The 14,143-nt window shown below is 41.6% G+C and overlaps 2 protein-coding genes and 6 pseudogenes across 2 annotated transcripts; 5 read left to right on the forward strand and 3 right to left on the reverse strand.

Annotated features, from left to right (window-relative positions):
• Window positions 1-389: 389 nt before the first annotated feature.
• On the reverse strand, window positions 390-508 carry LOC148105201 (5S ribosomal RNA; annotated as a pseudogene).
• Window positions 509-898: 390 nt separating this feature from the next.
• LOC148105202 (5S ribosomal RNA) lies at window positions 899-1,017 on the reverse strand (annotated as a pseudogene).
• Window positions 1,018-2,965: 1,948 nt separating this feature from the next.
• Window positions 2,966-3,084, forward strand: LOC148105203 (5S ribosomal RNA; annotated as a pseudogene).
• Window positions 3,085-3,435: 351 nt separating this feature from the next.
• LOC148105204 (5S ribosomal RNA) lies at window positions 3,436-3,564 on the forward strand (annotated as a pseudogene).
• A 390-nt stretch (window positions 3,565-3,954) lies between these two features.
• Window positions 3,955-4,073, forward strand: LOC148105205 (5S ribosomal RNA; annotated as a pseudogene).
• Window positions 4,074-4,465: 392 nt separating this feature from the next.
• LOC148105206 (5S ribosomal RNA) lies at window positions 4,466-4,584 on the forward strand (annotated as a pseudogene).
• Window positions 4,585-5,033: 449 nt separating this feature from the next.
• On the forward strand, window positions 5,034-6,231 carry LOC148105207 (uncharacterized; the record flags this gene model as incomplete). Its single annotated transcript, XM_087838364.1, has 3 exons — window positions 5,034-5,386; window positions 5,462-5,744; window positions 5,836-6,231. Coding segments are annotated over exons 1-3 (1,032 nt in total), but the record flags the coding sequence as incomplete, so codon positions are not given.
• A 6-nt stretch (window positions 6,232-6,237) lies between these two features.
• Window positions 6,238-9,487, reverse strand: LOC148105208 (uncharacterized). Its single transcript, XM_087838365.1, has 5 exons — window positions 9,105-9,487; window positions 8,737-9,019; window positions 8,274-8,645; window positions 6,702-6,854; window positions 6,238-6,249 (listed from the first exon to the last, which is right to left on the reverse strand). The coding sequence occupies exons 1-5, from the start codon at window positions 9,485-9,487 to the stop codon at window positions 6,238-6,240; spliced, it is 1,203 nt and encodes a 400-aa protein (XP_087694491.1).
• Between the last annotated feature and the right edge of the window lie 4,656 nt (window positions 9,488-14,143).

Here is a 14,143-nt window from a genome sequence, read left to right on the forward strand (position 1 = left end):
GCTGCCCACAGCACAATGTGTCAATTTATGGAATCAAGTGATGAGGTGGCCAGTACCTGAAGTTACGAACACAATCCTATAACCCTACCTGCATGCTTGCCTAATACCCTAAGCCAAAGACTCAGTTTAGCATTTATCCAGCAGCACAGGCCCTGGATTTTTGAAGATGGCCTCAGGAACCAGCACAGGGCCTGGTGTGGTGTAGTTAGCCTCGGCCAGCAGCACTGGCCCTGGTGTGTTGTATGTGGCCTCAGCCAGCAGAACAAGACATTGGTGAAAACAGCCAAAAGCAATGTCGTTAATGTGCCCTCATTAATGTGCAGCTGCTTTGGGTCTTTTAATACACCCCTTCTCTGGATCAAAAGCAGTTCAATGACATGAAAATGAAAGGCTTACAGCACCAGGTATTCCCAGGCAGTCTCCCATCCAAGTACTAACCAAGCCCAGCCCTGCTTAGCTTCCGAGATCAGACGAGGTCAGGCGTGCTCAGGGTGGTATGGCCGTAAGGTGCTGCCCAAAGCACAATGTGTCAATTTATGGAATCAAGTGATGAGGTGGCCAGTACCTGAAGTTACGAACACAATCCTATAACCCTACCTGCATGCTTGCCTAATACCCTAAGCCAAAGACTCAGTTTAGCATTTGTCCAGCAACACAGGCCCTGGATTTTTGAAGATGGCCTCAGGAACCAGCACGGGGCCTGGTGTGGTGTAGTTAGCCTCGGACAGCAGCACTGGCCCTGGTGTGTTGTATGTGGCCTCAGCCAGCAGAACAAGACACTGGTGAAAACAGCCAAAAGCAATGTCGTTAATGTGCCCTCATTAATGTGCAGCTGCTTTGGGTCTTTTAATACACCCCTTCTCTGGATCAAAAGCAGTTCAATGACATGAAAATGAAAGGCTTACAGCACCAGGTATTCCCAGGCAGTCTCCCATCCAAGTACTAACCAAGCCCAGCCCTGCTTAGCTTCCGAGATCAGACGAGGTCAGGCGTGCTCAGGGTGGTATGGCCGTAAGGTGCTGCCCAAAGCACAATGTGTCAATTTATGGAATCAAGTGATGAGGTGGCCAGTACCTGAAGTTACGAACACAATCCTATAACCCTACCTGCATGCTTGCCTAATACCCTAAGCCAAAGACTCAGTTTAGCATTCATCCAGCAGCACAGGCCCTGGATTTTTGAAGATGGCATCAGGAACCAGCACAGGGCCTGGTGTGGTGTAGTTAGCCTCAGCCAGCAGCACTGGCCCTGGTGTGTTGTAGGTGGCCTCAGCCAGCAGAACAAGACATTGGTGAAAACAGCCAAAAGCAATGTGGTTAATGTGCCCGACTCAGTTTAGCATTTATCCAGCAGCACAGGCCCTGGATTTTTGAAGATGGCCTCAGGAACCAGCACAGGGCCTGGTGTGGTGTAGTTAGCCCCTAACAGTGATTTTCATATTAATGAAGACGGGAAATGGGACGGGAAATACGGGAAATGATGAAAATAGAATAAAGTTTTGTTTTTTCTCTAAAGTGTGTTTATCAAATTTAAATAATTGAACGTGTGAGTTACAGTGTAAACTAGAAAAATTTGCATTTCCTGCGAAAATGCTGTGTGGATGCTTTAAAGCTGAAGCTTTCTGCTGAAAACTGCTTAAAAAGCTGAAAATAACTGAAGAAGCTGAAGTCAGTATCTGAAAAGTTGTTGAAATTGTAATAACTTTGTAGATGAATAACAACTGAGCAAAAATATAATAACTTTGAAGAAACTTAAGAAGAAACATAAAGTGTTTGCAAAAATCCTATATGAAAAGGGGAATATAGCAGAAATGTTGTAACTCAGCAGAAACATAGTAACTTGGCAGAAATAGTACAACATGGCAAAAGTGTTGTAATACAGCAGAAATGTTAATATGTAGCACAAACCTAAAAACTTTGAAAAATGTTGTAAGAGTACAACTTAATATACAGTAGTATAATAGTAACACGTAGTAGAAATGCAAAACAGGAACTGAAATAGTATAATTCAGCAGAAAAGTAATAACTTTAGCAGAAATATTGGAAATGCAAAACGGCCAGCTTCAAAAGGCTGAAGTTCTAGCTAATGTTTCTGCTAAGGCAGAAACATTAGAAAAGTTACAAAGGAACTGCCGGCAGATACACAAAGCTAAGGCAAAAATGACATGCCTAGCAATGTTTACAAATAGGAACACACACAGACACATAACCCATGTTCAGAAAACAATGCGTACAAACATAGATGCAAGCATATACACAGACATAGAAACACATACACACAAGGGCACACAGAGACAAACAGAGCATGAAGTGTCCTGTAAGTTTCTGTGCCAGTCAATAAGTCTGAATCTGGTCAAGTTGAAATCACTAATGGATGCTGGTCACCAACGAATAAAAGTTGAGTCACAAAGCACACACAAACACACACACTTCTGTAAAGTTATGAGAAATTCAAAAACTTTTTCAAAAACTGACATCGGCTTCTTCAGGGTTTTTTTTCAGCTTTATATTTTCAACTGTATCTATGAGAGTCAAAAAGCCTGGATCTGCTCAAGTTGAATCCACCAATCAAAGCCTTTCATTTTCATGTCATTGAACTGCTTTTGATCCAGAGAAGGGGTGTATTAAAAGACCCAAAGCAGCTGCCCATTAATGAGGGCACATTAACGACATTGCTTTTGGCTGTTTTCACCAATGTCTTGTTCTGCTGGCTGAGGCCACCTACAACACACCAGGGCCAGTGCTGCTGGCCGAGGCTAACTACACCACACCAGGCCCTGTGCTGGTTCCTGAGGCCATCTTCAAAAATCCAGGGCCTGTGCTGCTGGATAAATGCTAAACTGAGTCGTTGGGTTAGGGTATTAGGCAAACATGCAGGTAGGGTTATAGGATTGTGTTTGTAACTTCAGGTACTGGCCACCTCATCACTTGATTCCATAAATTGACACATTGTGCTGTGGGCAGCAGCTTACGGCCATACCGCCCTGAGCACGCCTGACCTCGTCTGATCTCGGAAGCTAAGCAGGGCTGTGCTTGGTTAGTACTTGGATGGGAGACTGCCTGGGAATACCTGGTGCTGTAAGCCTTTCATTTTCATGTCATTGAACTGCTTTTGATCCAGAGAAGGGGTGTATTAAAAGACCCAAAGCAGCTGCCCATTAATGAGGGCACATTAACGACATTGCTTTTAGCTGTTTTCACCAATGTCTTGTTCTACTGGCTGAGGCCACCTACAACACACCAGGCCCTGTGCTTGTTCCTGAGTCCATCTTCAAAATTCCAGGGCCTGTGCTGCTGGATAAATGCTAAACTGAGTCTTTGGGTTAGGGTATTAGGCAAGCATGCAGGTAGGGTTATAGGATTGTGTTCGTAACTTCAGGTACTGGCCACCTCATCACTTGATTCCATAAATTGACACATTGTGCTGTGGGCAGCAGCTTACGGCCATACCACCCTGAGCACGCCTGACCTCGCCTGACCTCGTCTGATCTCGGAAGCTTAGCAGGGCTAGGCTTGGTTAGTACTTGGATGGGAGACTGACTGGGAATACCTGGTGCTGTAAGCCTTTTATTTTCATGTCATTGAACTGCTTTTGATCCAGAGAAGGGGTGTATTAAAAGACCCAAAGCAGATGCCCATTAATGAGGGCACATTAACGAAATTGCTTTTGGCTATTTTCACCAATGTCTTGTTCTGCTGGCTGAGGCCACCTACAACACACCAGGGCCAGTGCTGCTGGCCGAGGCTAACTACACCACACCAGGCCCTGTGCTGGTTCCTGAGGCCATCTTCAAAAATTCAGGGCCTGTGCTGCTGGATAAATGCTAAACTGAGTCTTTGGGTTAGGGTATTAGGCAAGCATGCAGGTAGGGTTACAGGATTGTGTTCGTAACTTCAGGTACTGGCCACCTCATCACTTAATTCCATGAATTGACACATTGTGCTGTGAGCAGCAGCTTACGGCCATACCACCCTGAGCACGCCTGACCTCGTCTGATCTTGGAAGCTAAGCAGGGCTGGGCTTGGTTAGTACTTGCATGGGAGACTTCCTGGGAATACCTGGTGCTGTAAGTCTTTCATTTTCATGTCATTGAACTGCTTTTGATCCAGAGAAGGGGTGTATTAAAAGACCCAAAGCAGCTGCCCATTAATGAGGGCACATTAACGAAATTGCTTTTGGCTGTTTTCACCAATGTCTTGTTCTGCTGGCTGAGGCCACCTACAACACACAGGGCCAGTGCTGCTGGCCGAGGCTAACTACACCACACCAGGCCCTGTGCTGGTTCCTGAGGCCATCTTCAAAAATCCAGGGCCTGTGCTGCTGGATAAATGCTAAACTGAGTCTTTGGGTTAGGGTATTAGGCAAGCATGCAGGTAGGGTTATAGGATTGTGTTCGTAACTTCAGGTACTGGCCACCTCATTGCTTGATTCCATAAATTGACACATTGTGCTGTGGGCAGCAGTAGCTTACAGCCATACCACCCTGAGCACGCCTGACCTCGTCTGATCTCGGAAGCTAAGCAGGGCTGGGCTTGGTTAGTACTTGGATGGGAGACTGCCTGGGAATACCTGGTGCTGTAAGTCTTTCTTTTTCATGTCATTGAACTGCTTTTGATCCAGAGAAGGGGTGTATTACAGTTTTTTCTAATGGCTTTAACCCTAACTGTGATTCCTATAGCACAATTCCTAAAACTATCAATACTTATAGCAAAACCACTCACTGAGTTTGCAAAACTAAAAGCACAAACACTTCTTTGCACTCAGTTTGCAATTTTGTAACACACACTTTGCAAGTGTGTAGGCACAATTCACTGCACAACACTCTTTTTGCAGAACTTTAAACACAACTCACTGCTTACACTCAATTACCAAGTTTCCAACACACTCCTAGCAAAATTATACACATGTATGGCTATCATTAACACTATTTTGCCAACTGTCTGGCACACTTTCACATGTAAAAACTGTTTTAGATAATTAGTCCACTTTGCAATCAGCCTAAGCACTATAAACAGGCCACAGGTAAGCTGTCTATGTGGAGTACAATGGAAGGAGCAGTAAGGGTGAGAAGAGTGAGAATCAGAGGAGGCCGAGGGAGAGGACGTGGAGGTGAAGAAGTTGGAGGAAGAGGACGTGTAGGTGAAGAAGCAAGAGGGTTAGAGGAAGTTAGAGGAAGAGGACAAGGAGGAGCAAGAAGAGGACGAGGAGGGGAAAGAGGAAGGGTAAGAAGAGTAAGAAACAGAATAACTGATGACATCAGAGCTACAATAGTGGACCATGTCATCAACCATGGGATGACCCTGAGGGAAGCTGGCCAACGGGTTCAGCCTAAACTGAGCCGCTACACTGTGGCAAGCATCATTAGGACATTTCGAAATGAGAATCGGTAAGTACTTTGTAGCACTGCCATGCTCTGATGAGAAACACAACATGCAAAAATACTGAAACTGTTACTTTACAGAATTGCTAGACGTCCAGATGTTGGGGGCAGAGGCAGAATGTTCACTCCAGAGCAAGAGACCCATATAGTGAACATGGTGATTGCCAATAATGCAATAAGATTGCGCGAAATACAGCAGCGCATAATTGATAATGACACCATCTTTCAAAATATACACAGTGCAAGCATTTCTGCACTAAGTCGTGTACTTGCACGCCACAGAATAAGAATGAAGAAAATTTACAGAGTTCCTTTCGAGAGAAACACAGAACGTGTAAAGCAACTGCGATATGACTATGTGCAGGTAAGCTAGTGTCATTGGTTCTGAATTTGGAAGTGCATACTGTAGTGCTGTGCATGGGCCTGATGTGTTGCATTTGTTTTGTCTTGTCCAGAGAGTGATGGAACTAGAAGCAGATGCAACAGGACATGAGCTACTTTTTGTAGATGAGGCCGGTTTTAACCTCAGTAAAACCAGGAGACGTGGCAGGAACATTATTGGACACCGTGCCATCATCAATGTCCCAGGACAACGTGGTGGTAACATAACCATGTGTGCAGCTATAAGCCAAAATGGTGTTGGTCACCATCATGCAACCATAGGCCCATACAACACTGCACACATTATTGCATTCCTGGACACCTTGCATGACATGCTCACTGTTCAGAGACCAGAGCAGACCCGATATGTCATCATATGGGACAATGTTAGTTTCCATAGGACTGCTTTGGTCCGCAACTGGTTTACAGACCACCCATCCTTCATGGCACTCAACCTCCCTCCATACTCTCCATTCTTACAGTTTTTTCTGAATGCTTACAGTTTTTTCTGATTGCTTAAGCACATTTTTTGTAACTATTGGCTATTTTTGCAAAACTCTACACACAAATAAGAAAACCTGTCACCCAATTATCAAAACATTGTAGTTCTCTTGCAAAAGCGAACACAGCTAGATTAACTCTTCACACCTTCGTAAAAATGGTGTTTTCGTATCAAACAGTACACACAAGCCATCATCTACTAAGCACACAATGCGCCAACTGCACACTGATGGTATGAATACAAAACACATCTGGCTTTTGCTTTCTCTGTGTACAGATGTCAATTTGAGGTCACACTTTTGTCATAGTGTCATGTAAACATACAAGGATCCAAACTTCAAGTATTGGTGTTTATTCACACTCATCAAAACCAAGACAAAGTCAGAACACAAAATAGGAATTTCACAAAAAAAAGGGAAAAAAAAGACAATGAGCCTACATCATGTCGTCTTTCTGGGTCCGGCCACAAAATTTCATCGACATCGCATGCGATATCCTCCAGTCCAAGGCACCGGGGGAAATATCTCCTTGAATGCCGTATCCAGGCCTGACATGATGCCTGGTCAATATCTCCACATGCCTCCTCCATTGCCTGTAAAAGGGCTACTTGTTGATGAGGATGACGGTCGTACATTTTCCAGCGCCAGGCAGAGAAGAACTCCTCGATGGGATTTACAGTTTTTTCTGATTGCTTAAGCACATTTTTTGTAACTATTGGCTATTTTTGCAAAACTCTACACACAAATAAGAAAACCTGTCACCCAATTATCAAAACATTGTAGTTCTCTTGCAAAAGCGAACACAGCTAGATTAACTCTTCACACCTTCGTAAAAATGGTGTTTTCGTATCAAACAGTACACACAAGCCATCATCTACTAAGCACACAATGCGCCAACTGCACACTGATGGTATGAATACAAAACACATCTGGCTTTTGCTTTCTCTGACTATGTCAGTTTGAGCTCATACTTTTGTCATAGATCTGTAAACATGGAGGGATCCAAACTTCAAGTACTGGTGTTTATTCACACACATCAAAACAAACACAAGTGTTTATTTCCAAGTCAAAACAAAATAGTAATTTCACTGAGAAAAAAAAAGAAATCAGTCTACATCGTGTCGTCTCTCTGGATCTGGCCACCGAATTTTGTCTACATCACATGAAATGTCCTCTAGTCAAAGGCACTGGGGAAAATATCTTCTGGAATTTTACATCTATGGTTTGTTGTGTTTCTCATTGGCATATGGCAGTGCTAGAGACTTAGTGCAAAGTGACTGTACTAACCGATTGTCATTTCAAAATGTCCTTATGATGCTTGCTACAGTGTAGCGGCTCGAGTTAGGCTGGACCCGTCGGCCAGCTTCCCTCAGGGTCACTGATTACATGGTCCACTATTGTAGCTCTGATGTCATCAGCAATTCTATGTCTTACTCTTCTTACCATTCCTCTCCCCCCTCCTTGTCCTCCTCTTGTTCCTCCTTGTCCTTGTCGTCCTCTTCATCCTACTTCTTCACCTCCACGTCCTCTTTTTTTCGGCCTCCTCTACTTCTCACTCTTCCTGCTCCCTCCATTGTACTCCACACACAGAGCTGACCTGTATTATAGTGCTTAGGCTGATTGCAAAGTGAACTAATTATCTAAAAAAGTTTTCACATGTGACAGTGTGCCAGACAGTTGGCAAAATAGTGTTAATAACGGCCGTAAATGTGTATAGATTTGCTAGGAGTGTGTTGATGATTTAGGAATTGAGTGTAAAGCAGTGAGTTGTGTTTACAGTTCTGCAAAAAGAGTGCTGTGCAGTGGATTGTAGCTACAGGTTTGCAAAGTGTGTGTTACAAAATGGCAAACTGAGTGCAAAGCAGTGTTTGTGCTTTTAGTTTTGCAAACTCAGTGAGTGGTTTTGCTATGAGTATTAATAGTTTTAGAAATTGTGCTATAAGAATCACAGTTAGGGTTTAAGCATTCAGAAAAAACTGTAAGAATGGAGAGTATGGAGGGAGGTTGAGTGCCATGAAGGATGGGTGGTCTGTAAACCAGTTGCGGACCAAAGCAGCCCTATGGAAACTAACATTGTCCCATATGATGACATATCGGGTCTGCTCTGGTCTCTGAACAGTGAGCATGTCATGCAAGGTGTCCAGGAATGCAATAATGTGTGCAGTGTTGTATGGGCCTATGGTTGCATGATGGTGACCAACACCATTTTGGCTTATAGCTGCACACATGGTTATGTTACCACCACGTTGTCCTGGGACATTGATGATGGCACGGTGTCCAATTATGTTCCTGCCACGTCTCCTGGTTTTACTGAGGTTAAAACCAGCCTCATCTACAAAAAGTAGCTCATGTCCCGTTGCATCTGCATCTAGTTCCATCACTCTCTGGACAAGACAAAACAAATGCAACACATCAGGCCCATGCACAGCATTACAGTATGCACTTCCAAATTCAGAACCAATGACACTAGCTTACCTGCACATAGTCATATCGCAGTTGCTTTACAAGTTCTGTGTTTCTCTCGAAAGGAACTCTGTAAATTTGCTTCATTCTTATTCTGTGGCGCGCAAGTACACGACTTAGTGTAGAAATGCTTGCACTGTGTATATTTTGAAAGATGGTGTCATTATCAATTATGCGCTGCTGTATTTCGCGCAGTCTTATTGCATTATTGGCAATCACCATGTTCACTATATGGGTCTCTTGCTCTGGAGTGAACATTCTGCCTCTGCCCCCAACATCTGGACGTCTAGCAATTCTGTAAAGTAACAATTTCAGTATTTTTGCATGTATGGTACTGTTGTGTTTCTCATTAGAGTATGGCAGTGCTACAAAGTAGTTACCGATTCTCATTTCGAAATGTCCTAATGATGCTTGCCACAGTGTAGCGGCTCAGTTTAGGCTGAACCCGTTGGCCAGCTTCCCTCAGGGTCATCCCATGGTTGATGACATGGTCCACTATTGTAGCCCTGATGTCATCAGTTATTCTGTTTCTTACTCTTCTTACCCTTCCTCTTTCCCCTCCTCGTCCTCTTCTTGCTCCTCTTTGTCCTCTTCCTCTAACTTCCTCTAACCCTCTTGCTTCTTCACCTCCACGTCCTCTTCCTCCAACTTCTTCACCTCCACATCCTCTTCCTCCAACTTCTTCACCTCCACGTCCTCTCCCTCGGCCTCCTCTGATTCTCACTCTTCTCACTCTTACTGCTCCTTCCATTGTACTCCACATAGACAGCTTACATGTGGCCTGTTTATAGTGCTTAGGCTGATTGCAAAGTGGACTAATTATCTAAAACAGTTTTCACATGTGAAAGTGTGCCAGACAGTTGGCAAAATAGTGTTAATGATAGCCATACATGTGTATAATTTTGCTAGGAGTGTGTTGGAAATTTGGAAATTGAGTGTAAGCAGTGAGTTGTGCCTACAGTTTTGCAAAGTGTGTGTTACAAAATTGCAAACTGAGTGCAAAGCAGTGTTTGTGCTTTTAGTTTTGCAAACTCAGTGAGTGGTTTTGCTATAAGTGTTAATAGTTTTAGGAATTGTGCTATAAGAATCACAGTTAGGGTTTAAGCATTCAGAAAAAACTGTAAACACTAACTGTGATTCTTATAGCACAATTTCTAAAACTATTACAGTTTTTTCTGATTGCTTAAGCACATTTTTTGTAACTATTGGCTATTTTTGCAAAACTCTACACACAAATAAGAAAACCTGTCACCCAATTATCAAAACATTGTAGTTCTCTTGCAAAAGCGAACACAGCTAGATTAACTCTTCACACCTTCGTAAAAATGGTGTTTTCGTATCAAACAGTACACACAAGCCATCATCTACTAAGCACACAATGCGCTAACTGCACACTGATGGTATGAATAAAAAACACATCTGGCTTTTGCTTTCTCTGTGCACAAGGTAGGCTATGTCAGTTACAGTTTTTTTCTGAATGCTTAAACCCTAACTGTGATTCTTATAGCACAATTCCTAAAACTATTAATACTTATAGCAAAACCACTCACTGAGTTTGCAAATCTAAAAGCACAAACACTGCTTTGCACTCAGTTTGCAATTTTGTAACACACACTTTGCAAAACTGTAGGCACAACTCACTGCTTACACTCAATTACCAAATTTCCAACACACTCCTAGCAAAATTATACACATGTATGGCTATCATTAACACTATTTTGCCAACTGTCTGGCACACTTTCACTTGTGAAAACTTTTTTAGATAATTAGTTCACTTTGCAATCAGCCTAAGCACTATAATACAGGTAAGCTCTGTGTGTGGAGTACAATGGAGGGAGCAGGAAGAGTGAGAAGTAGAGGAGGCCGAGGAAGAGGACGTGGAGGTGAAGAAGTAGGATGAAGAGGACGACAAGGACAAGGAGGAGCAAGAGGAGGATGAGAAGGGGGGAGAGGAGGACGAGGAGGGGGGAGAGGAAGGGTAAGAAGAGTAAGAAATAGAATTGCTGATGTCCTATGTTTGTTTTGATGTGTGTGAATAATAGTACTTGAAGTTAACTGACATAGCCTACCTTGTGCACAGAGAAAGCAAAAGCCAGATGTGTTTTTTATTCATACCATCAGTGTGCAGTTAGCGCATTGTGTGCTTAGTAGATGATGGCTTGTGTGTACTGTTTGATACGAAAACACCATTTTTACGAAGGTGTGAAGAGTTAATCTAGCTGTGTTCGCTTTTGCAAGAGAACTACAATGTTTTGATAATTGGGTGACAGGTTTTCTTATTTGTGTGTAGAGTTTTGCAAAAATAGCCAATAGTTACAAAAAATGTGCTTAAGCAATCAGAAAAAACTGTAAGCAATCAGAAAAAACTGTAAGCAATCAGAAAAAACTGTAAAAACCAGACAGCATTTCATCAGAGCAGGGTCGGAGCAGGGTTTGTTAATTGCAATACCCCAAAGAAACCACTAGATGTCACTAGCTGGAAGGCTGGTGATGTGTGTATATCATCGCCGTCTTCTGTTTTATCCAGTAGTGCTGCTACTGCATAAAACAACACTAATACTAATTTGCAGTGTTTTTTTTTTAATAAATAGAAATCATTGCAATGGTTTCAATTATTCAAAGTAGACTAAACAGATTTGAATAAAAGTATTAGAATCAAACTGGAATAAAAAATAACAACACAGCACAACACAACTTGATTTCTATTTTCGTTTCACCTTTCTTTTCAACTTTTCAACAAATTAGTTGAAAACAGCATCCGCAATACAACAGGAATTCTGTAAAGTCACATAAAAATGTAAAAGCATAGTTTTGTGACTGAATTTTTGCCATCAACATGCATTGTACCATTTTGGGCGCTCTCTGTTAACACAACTTCACACTACTTGAAAGCTTTGTGCAAGGAAAGAGACAATAATAGAAAGGCAGAGCAAGCAATGGTGTGGCTAGCTAAGACAACCCTTCACTCCTTAAATATCAGTTTGAATATATTTTTTGATTTGTATAATTTTTCATACATTCAACTTTTTGTGCAGTTTACTTCTCACAGTTTATTTATCTTAAAAATATACAGGCGGTAGGATTATGAAACACACACACACACACACACACACACACACACACACACACACACTGACATGTCCTGTGTCATGGCCCAGCTTTTATAAGATTTTATTTTGTTATTTAAATATTCTATTTGATTTAATCTTGATATTGTTTTCTGTATTTTATCCCTCACTGTTTTTATTCTTTATCTTAGTTTCAAGTTGTTTCAGAGTTTAAAGACCCTTTGGGGGAACACTTTTTCTTCTTGGGCTATGTGTTTTTGTGACTAATCACAAATACACTTCAATACAGAAAACTGACTTTCTATTTCCAAAAATCTGGTTGGGAAAGTACAGATATTTTTTTTTAATGTAAAAAGAAAGGATGTCGATCCTGAAGCACTTATTGAAAGTACTGAGCTGCTCGTTTAAACTTCTCCTGACGTTCTCTGGTAGAGTTGGCCTTCAGATTGTGAATTTAGCATATTCTACTAAATAAAAGGTTTTTATTTAAGTTTCCTACAACTGTATCTTGAAAGAAAATAAGATTCTCTGCTAAGTGGAAGACATTGCATTCCATTGGCTCTATGATGTGACGGATCAATGTAATGGAAATAGTTTCCTTCTGTTGTTGCTGATGAATCACACAGAGGACCCACAACCGCATTTACAAATTCAGGTTGACAATGGGCAGAGCTCTTCAGTGAAATTGTTCTTTGCTTTTCTAACACAACTTATAAAGTTTTACAGCTGTGTACACCACCAATTAGAAAATAAAACCATAAAAAAATCCAATGTACAACCGGGGAATTTCCAGAGAAGACTTTAGCACTTACTGGATGATGTAGTGGTGTGTTTACGTAAGTAGCTGCCTCTGTTTAAAATGGCTACATAAATAACAAGTTTTTGATTAAATCAGAAGATCTTCATCTTTCCTAAATGTTGAGGTTTCACTTTCTAATTGCTTCTTTTATTGAGCATAAAAAGAGAGCAAAGAAGATGAGTGGTTTAGCAGACAGATCAGATAACAAAACTAAACATGTGGTTGAACATTTAAACAACAGGGCTCCTATCTGTGTGAAAAAGACCAGGATTTAGCTGGACTGCAGCCATAATAAAACTGACTTGTATTTATTACATGCTAGAGATAAAGAAGTTATTCAACCCTTGATAAGTACCTCCTTTATCAAAGAATACACTAAGCCGTCCTTTATGAAAGGACAGAAGATAATGTCAACGGACTATTGGACCTTCATTAATAAGATGAAGTGAAACTGATCGTGTAAGTGTTAATTATTAAGTTTCAGTAAAAGGACTAGATGTTACAGTATCAGGGGTTGTAACATCTAGTCCCGAATCTTTCATGGTCCTGGGCTTTGACCCAGTGTTTTAAGTTTGTTGTTATGTTTATTGTATTGTTTGGTCTTGTTCACTCTTTGGGGAATTATTGATTCTTATGTTACGTTTTCAGAGCCCTGATCCAAGTTGTTATTTCACAGAGTTTTGTCACCTCTGTGTGTTCTCACCAGCACCCCTATATGTAGTTAGTCATGTCTGGTTATGGATGTCAAGTCTCTGTCTTGTCTCCATGTCACTCTTGTTCTCCCTCTGTCCCACACTCTCTGTGTTTAGTTCATCTGAGTCTCACTAGGTGATTCTCTCTTTCCTCTTTTTATGTGATATCCTCTTGTCCTGTGTGCATTATGTTCAGTTCTGCTTCCCCTGTCTCGTCAGTCAGACTTCAGCCGTGTTCCCCTCCTCTCTGCCCCGATTTCCCTTTTGTGTAAACATTGTCTCTGTCGTCTCCTGTCTGCTGTCGATCTCCATCATCCTTCCAGCTGTGTGTTCTGTCAGTTTAGTGTTTCCCAGTTTAATTTCCAAGTGCCTTCATGGTTTTGTTATGTCAATCTGTGACTCCTGCAATAAAGCTGCCTTTGAGTCCTGCCTTTTTTGGACCTATCCCGCCTCACCCCACACAGCTTTCATGACAGTTTCCTGTGTGTGAACCTTCATGAAAAGCTGAGAGAAACCAAATATATGAACTATAAACATCTTTTCTTGCTTGAAGATCATACACTCTAATATATATATTACATGAAAATATCATGAATTGTATTTACATTATCAAAGGGAACATAAAGTTTAATATAATTCAGTCTGAATGTGTTTTGTCCTAAATTTAAGCGATGCTGTAACATCAGCCAATCATTACTCAAGTCACAGAAAGTTTTAGTAAAGGTCCAGTGGAAAAGCAAAAATCTCAACCTCACAACAATGTTGACCTCAATAAAACACATTTATGGTGATGCTAACAGAAACTTGATTTCCCTTCGCTTTTAGCACAACTACCATATTAATCTGATTAAAGGCTATTA

Source organism: Neolamprologus brichardi, chromosome 3, assembly GCF_056152115.1.
Source record: "Neolamprologus brichardi isolate AB-2024 chromosome 3, ASM5615211v1, whole genome shotgun sequence".
NCBI lineage: Eukaryota > Metazoa > Chordata > Actinopteri > Cichliformes > Cichlidae > Neolamprologus > Neolamprologus brichardi.